Raw genomic sequence first — 11405 nt, forward strand, 5'->3', positions numbered from 1 at the left:
AAGATCGTGTAATAAAAACTCTGGTTTCAACACAACCCCCCAGGGTCCGGAAGCAGTCGTTGTGAGTTATACCATGAGGCATATATGGTTCTTATGGAAGGGTTGATCGTAAAAACTTCAGAGGGGCAACTAAGCCCCACTCACGCCCTCTTTTTCCAGATCTATCACATACAATTGTATCATAGCTATATGTTTTGATACTTCAAAACCCAGATAACAAAAACTCCAGTATCGAAACAACCTCCAGGGCCCAAATTTGAGATAGAAATTTTTCAAACAGTTCAAAACTCAGATAACAAAAACTCCGGTGTCGTCAACCCCCCCCCCCCCAAGCCCAGGGATAGGGTTGTCAGTTATATCCTGGGGGTATATCTGACTCTTCTTATAGAAGGGAAGCTCATATAAACTTTGCAGAGGGTTTGTTTCATTGAAAATTGAACGTTCTAGTTCACTTTATAAGATTCAAACATGATCGGCGGGAAGTCAACCTCCCACACGCCCTTTTTCCCCAAATCCATCATACAAAAATTTTGAGATTGTCATTTTGTCAAAAATAGTTAACAGGTCGCGTAACAAAAGCTCTGGTTTCAACACAACCCCCCAGACCCCAGGGGCTGTAAGTTATGCCCTGGGGACATATGGTTCTTATGGAAGGGATGATCATAAGAGCAGAGCCATCAGAGAGGGCTCATTTGATAGAAAATTAAAAGTACTAGTTCACTTTTTCATAGTCAAAAGAGATCCTAGAGTAGCTAAGCCCTTTTCAAGCCCCCCTTCAAGCCCTTTTTCCCCAAATCTATCTGATAAAAATTTGTCATGGCCATTTTCTTCAATACTTCAAAACTCAAATAGCAAAACTCTGGAGTCGATACGACCCCCCCCCCCAATGTCTAGGGGCAGGCTTTGTCAATTATGCCCTGGGGGCATATATGGCACTTATAGAAGGGATGCTCATATAAACGTCAGAGAGGGTTCATTTCATTAAAAATTGAAAGTTCTAGTTCACTTTATAGAATTCAAAAGTAATCGGAAGGCAGTAAGCCTCTCTCCACGCCTTTTTTCCACATATGCATCACATAAAAATTTTGAGATGGTCATTTTCACTAAAACAGTTCAAAGGTCAGATAAAGAAAAATAAGGTGTCGAAACAACCTCAAACGGACGGGGGAAAAACTTTGTAAGTTATTACCTGGGGGGATTTATAGTTCTTATGGAAAGAGTACTCGTATAGACAGCTAATCTCTTTTGAAAATGACAGTTCTTATTTACTTTTTAAAAGTCAATAGAGATCGGTGGGCAACTAGACCATCCCACACCCTTTTCCTCCAAATACAACAGATAAAAATTTTGATATAATTATTTTATTAAAAATATTTATCAGATCATCCAAAAAAAACTCTGGTCTCAATACAACCCCCTTGGTCCGGGGCAGTCATTATAAGCTACACCCTGGGGGCATATATGGTTCTCATGGAAGATGCACAGGTATAACTTTAAAGAGGGATCATTTGATTAGAACTTGAAAGTTTCAGTTCACTTTTTAAGAGTCAAAAGATATCCAAGGTTAACTACTCAACCCATCTACCCTTTTCCCACGAACCCATCCGAAATTTTTTTCAAGATAGCGATTTTCCTACAAATAGCTTAAAAATCAGATAACAAAACTTCAATGTCGAAACAAATACCAAGGGCTGGGGGGGGAGACGTTATAAGTTGTGCCGTGGGGACATATTTGGTTCTAATAGGAGGGATGCAAGTACATGCTTAAGAGAGGGCTCACTTGCTTGGAAAGTGAAAGTTCCAGTTCACTTTATAAGAGTATAAAGAGATTGGAGGGTAACTAGCCCCCGCCCTTTTCCCCCAAATACATCAGATAAAAATTTTGACATAGCCATTTCTTTTTAGACAGTTCAACATTCAAGTAACAAAAACTCTGGTCTCGACACAACCCCCCAGGATTAGGAGGCAGTCGTTGTAAGTTATGCACTGAGACCATACATGGTTCTTATGGAAGAGATGCTCGTATAAACTTCCGAGAGGGCTCATTTAGTAGGAAATGGAAAGTTCTAGTTCACTGCTAACAGTCAAAAGAAATCCAAGGGCAACTACCCCCCATCACGCCCTTTTCCCCCAAAACCATCCGAATTTTTTTATATAGCAATTATTTTTAAAAACAATTCAAAACTAAGGTAACAAAAACTTCGGTGTTGAACCCCCCCCCCATCCAATCTTGAGACAACCACTTTTAAAATAGTTCAAAACTCAGATATAAAAAATACTCCAGCGTCGACAAATCCTACCAGATCCCATGGGCAGGCGTTGCAAGCTCTGCCCTGGGGGCAAATATGGTTCTTATAGAAGGGATGCTCCTATAAACTTCAAAGATGACTCATTTGATTGGACATTGAAAGTTCTAGCTCACTTTTTAAGATTCAAAAGTGATCGGAGGGCAGTAATCTTCCCCCAAACCATTTTTTCCAAAAACATCACATACAAATTTGAGTTAGCCGTTTTGTCAAAAATAGTACAAACGTCAGATAAAGAAAAACCCAGTGTAAGAAAAAATATTCCCTTTGTCTGGATTAAATAGTTGTTTTAAGAAGATTTTGTCTTGGACACGGTCACGCGTTTGATAGGAAATCCAGGAAATATAGAATGAAAAAAACAAGAGCTAAGAGCTCATATGGCACTTGTGACAAGGCCGGATGAGCCAAAAGCTCATATGGTATGAGCTCTAGCAAAATTCTAAGAATCAATATATTGATTTAAAAGGAAAAACGGAGGCTTAATGTCGGTCGGGATTTAAAATAAGAGCTCTGAGTCATGAGGTCCTTCTAAATATCAAAATTCATTAAGACCCAATCATCCACTCGTAAGTTATAAATACCTCATTTTTTCTACTTTTTCCTCACCCTTCAGCCCCCCAGATGGTCTAATCGGGGAAAAAGATTTTATCAAATCAATTTGTGCAGCTCCCGGACATGCCTATCAATTTCCATCGTCCTAGCATGTCCAGAAGCACCAAGCTGGCCAAAGCACTGAGCCCCACCCCCTAGCTCCCTCAAAGAAATTGGATCCAGTGTGGTTACGTCAATCAAGTATCTACGACATTTCCTTATTCTACCCACCAAGGTTCATTCCGATTTTTCTACTCTAAGTGTTTTCCAAGATTTCCGGTTTCTCCCTCCAACTCCTCCTAATGTCAACAGATCTGATCGGGATTTGACATAAGAGCTCTGAGATATGACTTCCTTCTCAATATCAAATTTCATTAGGACCCGGTCACCCGTTCTTAAGTTAAAATTTCATCAATTTTTTAATTTTTTCCAAATCAACACCCCCAGCTCCTCCAAAGCGAACACATCCGTTCCAATTATGAGAATCACGTATTTATAACTTGTGCTAATTCTTCCCATCAAGTTTCATCCCGATCTCTCCACTCTAAACGTTTTCCAAGATATCTGTTTCCCCCTCCAACCCCCTATGTCCACGGATCCGATTCGAATTGAAAATGGAGCATCTGAGTCATTAGATCCTTCTATATATCAAGTTTCATTAACATCCAATCACCCATTCGTAAGATAAAGATACCTCAATTTTCACGTTTTCCAAGAATTCCGGTTTCTCCCTCCAACTCACCCCTAGGTCCCGGGATCTTGTTGGAATTTAATGTAAGAGCTCTAAAGCACAAGATCTCTCTAAATATCAAATGTCATTATGATCTGATTTTTCCAATTCTCCCCCACCCAATCTCCACCAAAAAGGGCGGACCCAGTCCGGTTATGTCAGTCACGTATCTTAAACATGTTTTTATTCCTCCAACCAAGTTTCATCATAATCTCTTCCCTTAAGTGTTTTCCAAGATTTCCGGTCACCCCTCCCACTGACGCTGCATCCGGTCGGGATTTAAAATGAGAGATCTGAGTTAGGAGGTCCCTCTAATAGGAAATTTCATTTAGATACGATCATTCTTTCCTAAATTATAAATAACTAATTTTTTTCTAATTTTTCAGAATTACGCCCCCCCCCCCAATAAGAGCAGATCCGTTCCGGTTATGTCAATCACGTATCTAGAACTTCTACTTATTTTCCCACCAAGTTTCATCCCGATCCCTCCACTCTAAGCGTCCCCCCTCCAACTCCCCTCAATGTCAGCGGATCTGGTCAGAATTTAAAATAAAAGCTTTGTGACACGATATCCTACCAAAAATCAAATTTCATTAAGATCCCGTCACCCGTTCCCAAGTTAAAGATACTTCATTTTTCCAAAGTAACCAGCCCCCCACTCCCTCCTCCCAGACGATCAAAATGGTTAAATGACTATTTCTAATTTAATCTAGTCCAGTCCCTAATGCGCCCGCCAAATTTCATCGTACTTGCTTACCTAGAAGTGCCTAATGTAGCAAAACCGGGAAAAACAGACAGAATTTGCGATCGCTATAAGTCACTTCTAAATAGAAAAATTCATTAAGATCCGATCACCCACTCGTAAGATAAAAATGCCTCATTTTTTGAAAATGTTCCTCTCCCTTCAGCCCACCAGATGGTCGAATCGGTGAAAACGACTTTATCAAGTCAATTTGTGCAGGTTCCTGAGAAACTTATCAATTTTTATCGTGCTAATACGTCCAGAAGCACCGAACTCGCCAAATCACTGAATCCCCCTAACTCCCCCAAAGAGTGGATTCAGTCTGGTTACTTTAATCATTTATCTACGACATTTGCTTATTCTACCCACCAAGTTTCATCCCGATCTCTCCTTTCTAAGTATTTTCCAAGATTGCCCATTTCCTTATCCAATTCCCCAGTATAATTGGATAGGGTCAGAATTTGAAATAAAAGCTCTGAGACATGAGGTCTTTCTGAATCTAAATTTCAGTTAAAATCTCATCATCCATTCGTAAGTTAAAAAAAACACATTTTTAAATTTTCCCTCTCCTCCAGCCCCCAGATGGTCGAATCGGGGAAAAGAATATTCTCAAGTCAATTTGTGCAGGTCCCGGACACGTTTACCAATTTTCATCGTCCTAGCACGTCCAGAAGCACCAAACTCGCCAAATCACTGAACCCCTCCCCCAAACTCACCCAAAGAGACCGAATCCAGTACAGTTACGTCAATCACGTATCAAGGACATTTGCTTATTCTATCCACCAAGCTTTATCCCGATTCCTCCACTCCAAGTGTTTTCCAAAGTTTCCCCCCTCCAACTCCATCCAATGTCAAAAGATCTGGTTGAGATTTGAAATAAGAGTTCTGAAACATGAATTCCTTCTAAATATCAATTTTCATTAAGATCCGATCACCTATTCGTAAGATAAAATACCCCAATTTTCACGTTTTCAAAGAATTCCGGTTTCCCCCTCCAACTCCCCCCAAGGTCACAGGATCTGGTCGGGATTTACAATTAGAGCTTTAAAGCAAAAGATCCTTCTAAATATCAAATTTCATTAAGATCTGGTCACCCTTTCGTAAGTTAAAAATATCTCATTTTTTCAAAATACACCCCCCCAACTAAACCAAAGAGAGCAGATCTGGTCCGGTTATGTCAGCCACATATCTTAGACAGGTTCTGACAATCCCAACCCCCCCCCCAACGTCACCAGATCACGTCAAGATTTACAATAAGAGCATTGAGACATGATATCCTTCTAAATATCAAATTTCATTGAGATCCGATCACCCGTTCGTAAGTTAAAGATACTTTATTTTTTCTTAACTTTTAAGAATTAAGACCCCCCCCCCCGTACTACCCAAAAGAGAGCGGATCCTTTCCGGTTATGTCAATCATGTATCTAGGACTTGTGCTTATTTTTCCCACCAAGTTTCATCCCGATCCCTTCACTCGAAGTGTTTTCCAAGATTTTAGGTTTCTCCCTCCACACTCCCCCCCCCCCAATGTCACCAGATCCGGTCGGGATTTAAAATAACAGCTCTGAGGCACGATATCCTTCCAAACATCAAATTTCATTAAGATCTGACCAACCGTTTGTAAGTTAAAAATACTTCATTTTTTCTATTCTATCCGAATTAACGGGCCCCCCACTTCCCCAGATGGTTAAATCGGGAAAACAACTATTTCTAATTAAACCTGGTCCGGTCCCTGATACGAATGCAAAATTTCATCGTCCTAGCTTACCTGAAAGTGCCTAAAGTAGCAAAACCAGGACAGGCAGACTGACAGACCGACAGAATTTGCGATTGCTATATGTCACTTGGTTAATACCAATTGCCATAAAAACATTACAGAATACATAAGAATGCAATGCATACGCAACAAAAAAATATAAATTAAGTAGTGCAGCCAGCTTTAAGTATGGCTGTCAGCAATGAGTTTGTGCTAACTATATTTGTGTACTGTAAACATTTTCGGTTGGATAATGGTGAGTTTAATAAGCTTGGATTCTTTGCAGTTAACATTAAAGTGCATACCCCCCTTCCATTTCATTTAAATCCCGTACCTAGTATAGGAGACAAAATCTCACAGTTGAACTAAGTACTATTCCAACAACCATGTGCATCACTTCTTGTGATTTCAAATGATGTCATAGCAAGTCAAAAAGTACTTCCTTTAAATTACCATTGCTGAAACATTGTTTAGGCAAAATGCAACCACCCTCATAGAATAAAAAGGAAAATCACTTTTTTTTTACGAGGGCAGCAATGATAAGTCTTCTTATATTTTTTTTGTCAGACTTTAGGCACTGGAAAATCATAGAGAGCTGTTCAAGGACTAAAAAAAAACATATTGTTTTGTGTCTAGAAAGTGCGGCATTACACACTAAAAGTGCAATTTGGGTGACATTTTTGGAATGTAAAGGTCGGGTCAGACAGATGGACATCATAGAGAGCTAATGATATGGTCCTTTATCAACCAAATTATATATTTAATAGCTCCTTAAAAATTTTAATTTACAAGGCAATCATAAAGTGACATATGGCACCAAAAACGCGTGCTTTGTTTTTTCTTCTCATGTTTATAAATAAAAACAGCACAAAATGATATTTTCTGAATTATTAATTTGCTCGTTGGGAAATGTTTGATTAAGAATATCCAGAAAATCTTGGCAACATTTTTTGGCAGCATTTTGATAGACACCTTATATTCAATAAAACTAGAGAGGGATGCGAATCAGAAGGGAAAAATGAACACCTAATGTTTGAAAACTACCCTTCCTCTTTTATTTTATGAAAAAAAAATATATAAAATAACACGAAGTTTTTTTTGTGTAAATCAAGGGTATGGGAGGTACACACTTTCAAAGAGGAGGAGGGGAATGAATATTGTTTTTATGTCTAAAATTCCCTTTACCAATCAAAGCTCGGTCTACTAGTGCTGCATATTAAAACTGATGACAATAGATAAAGAGTATGGATTGGTACCACATATTTGTGAGCATAAAATTTCTAATTTTTGATAAGAGTATACAAATAATATTCTGATTCACTTCATTATATTTGTAGCAGATATTTTGTACAACATACTGATGCAGAGCTGGGTAAAAGAAATATTTCGAAAAGTAAAAATAGCAAGAAGTTGACATGGTATTTTACATAAGGACTGTTCTACGATTATGGGTTAGTAAAAGAATCCAAAACGCAAAGAATAAGACGTAATCAGCACTCACTAGGAGTTTCAATTACAAATAAGAGAATTTTGAGCTATATTGGACTTTTGACTTAAATATTTGAAGTAAAAAATTTAAAAACAATTAAATGATTTCTAAAGCTGATCCCTTCTCCCTACTGACTTCTATGACTAAGCTACAACCAACTTGACCTATATAGCTACAGTACGAATATTATTATGATCAAACAAATCAAACAGTTTGTTCATAAGCAAATCAAACAGTTTTTGGTAACAAAATGTAGTAAGGAACGACCAAGTTCAATAGTAAACAAAACTCTAAAAACCGAAATTTTGATAATAATAGATACTGGATTTGGACAATAAAGAATTGGATTTTATGATGATTTTAGATATATAAGTTTATTCAAATTTAGTCTTACTCATCAAAAGTTACAAGCCTGGTAAAATTTACCTTATTTCGGAAAAAAGGAGGAAACACCCCCTAGAACTCATATAATCTTAAAGAAAATCACACTATCGCGTTCAGCGTATCAGAGAACTCTACTGTGGAAGTTCAAGCTCCTATCTACAAAAATTTTTAATTTTCGTATTTTTAGCCAGAAGACTGATCATGGGTATTTATTGGTTTTCATTTTTTCCAGGGGTGTTTGTATCGACCCAGTGGTGCTAGACTGTAGTGAAAGGGCTCATTCCAACAGAAACTAAAAGTTCTAGTGTCCTTTTTGAGTGACCAAAAAAATTGGAGGGCACCTAGGGCCCCTCCAACACTTGTTTTTTCTCAGAGTCAACGGATCAAAATTTCAAGATAGTCATTTCAATTCGCAATGTCCAATAACTTAATAACAATGTCTTTGGGGATGACTTACTCCCCCAAAGTCCAAGGGGGAGGGGCTGCATGTTACAAAATTTGACCAGCGTTTAAGTTTAGAAATGGTTATTGGTACAGACGTTTTCAGGGGGATTTTTTTTGTTTGAAGAGGGGGGTTGAGGGGAGGGGGTCCCGTGGAAGGATCTTTCCATGGAGGATTTTGTCATGGGGGAAGATAATTCCACCAAAGGGGACACAGAATATTCTAGCACTATTAAAAAAAAACAATGAAAAAATAAATGCGGAAAAGTTTTTTCGGCTAAAAATAAGAAGTAGAATTAAAACTTGAACAAACAGAAATTATTATGCATATGTGGGGTTCATCTCCACCTAAATAGCTTGCTCTTTGTGCTAAAGATATTTTCAGTAATTTCAACTATTTATTCTTTGGCAATTGTGATTCAGAGGTCATTCTTAAACAATTGAGATGAGATTTAAGGTTTAGTGTAAAGGTTCCTTCACATTGAAAATGTAAGACCTTACGTTCCGGTTAATGCTACGGTTGTTACGTTTCATATTACGGGTCTTACGTTTATGTTCTTTCACATCAAAATTCGTCCCTTCACACCGAACCGTTTATTTGTAATAAAGTTATACACCATTATCGCAGAAAATCGATCACAATCATCATCTGCTAAAGTTTGAATTTGCAAAACATGGAATCAACAAGTTGGAATTGGAACACTGGAACAAGTAGTGACAGTGAAGAGGATATGATAATCGCTGCTGTGGCTATCCTTGCGGAATCTAAACAGCTAAAAAGAAATGTTGTCCTATTTATTCCAATTTTCTTTACAGAAAGCTTGCGTGTTTTTCCAAACAAAATTTGTAATAAATGCTTTAATAGTCATGTGATTTTTTTCCAATAAATTGTACTCTTTGTTTAAAGAAGCAATAGCAGCTAGAAATCAGTCTGCATCTATGTGACCTAACTGATAACTCTGAAAATAGCAACGAAGACCACACTGCTTTTCCATAACAAACAAACACAAAGTAGAAACAATAGGGAAAATCTTTTCAAGACAGTGGATATTTTGGCCCTATGTCCAAGGCTCTCTTCAGCACAATACAAGAAAGAATATATATATATATATATATATATATATATATATATATATATATATATGAATAAACTTGCGTTAAAATTTGAGAATTAATTAGAAAAAGTGTTTTTAAAAACAGCCCTACCATCCTTACTTCCACAAAGTTTAACCAGGGCTACATTGATGCCCACTGTCTTGAAAAGATTTTCCCTATTGTTTCCACTTTGTGTTTGTTTGATAACTTTGAAATTATTAACTGAATAAATAAGCTTTTTAAATTCTTACTATTTTTGGTAATAATATTCCAAAATTGAAGCAAAATACAAACTGGTTCCTATTGTGCTCATTAATTATTACTAGATGACAGCAATTGTTATTAAGGTTGGGAAAGGGACATTGCTTAAGAATTCTTACCAGACGGTAGGCTATATTATAATGGCTTTAGATTCAATTGAATCAATTCCTGGTTCTAAACCATATTTCCAGTAGCATATTCACCTCTGTTTGGCAACAGGAATAATACTAACCTCCATTAAAATCCTGGTTTTTTTTTTAGAAAGAAGAGAAGAATATGGGTCCGTCCAATCTTCAGTCAAAAGGAAAGAGAGGAGAAGGGCCAGATTGCCTTGGTACAACACATGTTGCTTGTTGATGATGAGGAGAAGTTTTTTAACTATACACGGTTTACAAGACATGAGTATTTTCAAATATTTGACAAAGTAAAGAACAAGCTGACAAAGAAGCATACCAACTTTCGGAAGCCAATCTCACCAGAAATAAAGTTAGCATTAATATTTAGGTACATTGCCACAGGAATGTCAATGACCTCTTTGCAATATGATTTTAGAGTTGGCCTTTCAACAGTATCTGGCATAATAAAAGATGCATTGAATGCTATTTATGAAGCTCTCAAGGATGAATATTTAAAACTGCCTGATACCTGTGATCTAGAAGAAATAAGCCAAACATTCAAGGCAAAATCATCACTTCCAAACTGTGTGGGAGCCATGGATGGAAAACACATTAGAATTCAGTGTCCATATAATTCAGGCTCCCAATTTTACAACTATAAAAATTACCATAGTATAGTTCTGCTAGCAACATGCAATGCAAATTGCCAATTTAAATTTGTTGATGTTGGTGCATATGGAAGTGAGAGTGATGGGGGTGTCTTTTCAAGATCAGAGTTTGGACAGAAAATTGAAAGTGGTGCAATTAAATTCCCAGATCCAAGCCCATTGCCCGGAACTCATGAGAAATTCCCTTTTTTCTTTGTTGCTGATGAAGCATTCCCTCTAAAAGACTACATAATGCGCCCATACCCTGGAAACAGGCTTTCAGAGGAACAAAAAATCTATAACTACAGAATATCAAGTGCCCGCCGATCAATTGAGAATGCGTTTGGTATTTTTGCCCAACGATTTAGAATATTTCGGAGTGAGATTATTCTCCAGCCAGAAAATGCAAAATTACTAGTTTTAGCATGTTTATGTTTGCATAATTTTCTCATCCAGACTCGTGGAGCTCAGAGTGATCAAAATGAAACATCAACTAGCTTTGTCTTATCTGAACACAGACGGTTTGGAAGCAACAATGCATCACGAAACTCCCAATGTCTCAGAGACAGTCTGGCTAGGTATTTAGTTTCACCTACTGGAAGTGTACCTTGGCAAAGGGAAAGAGCATTACGTGGCAGTTTCTAAATTGTTACTACTTTCACATTAATTATAGGGATATGACAGCCATGTCTTTTGACATATTTTAATTTACTGTATATTAAAATTGTCTCCTCTTTACTTTGTTTTTCTCCATCTCCCTAAGAAATAGGAGTCTAAACTAAAGCTATTATAAGAAATTTTGTTTAAAAAAATATTTATAGCCAGCTACTCTATTTCAAACAGCCAT

General features: G+C 37.4%; 2 protein-coding genes across 4 annotated transcripts in view; one reads left to right on the plus strand and one right to left on the minus strand.

The window, feature by feature from the left end:
- Positions 1–11405, minus strand: part of LOC136034435 (zinc finger protein ZFP2-like) — a 163926-nt gene that overhangs the window by 35897 nt on the left and 116624 nt on the right. The gene's annotated exons all lie outside the window — the stretch shown is intronic.
- On the plus strand, positions 10139–11203 carry LOC136035063 (uncharacterized). Its single transcript, XM_065716660.1, has one exon. The coding sequence runs from the start codon at positions 10139–10141 to the stop codon at positions 11201–11203; it is 1065 nt and encodes a 354-aa protein (XP_065572732.1).

Source organism: Artemia franciscana, chromosome 13, assembly GCF_032884065.1.
Source record: "Artemia franciscana chromosome 13, ASM3288406v1, whole genome shotgun sequence".
Classification (NCBI taxonomy): domain Eukaryota; kingdom Metazoa; phylum Arthropoda; class Branchiopoda; order Anostraca; family Artemiidae; genus Artemia; species Artemia franciscana.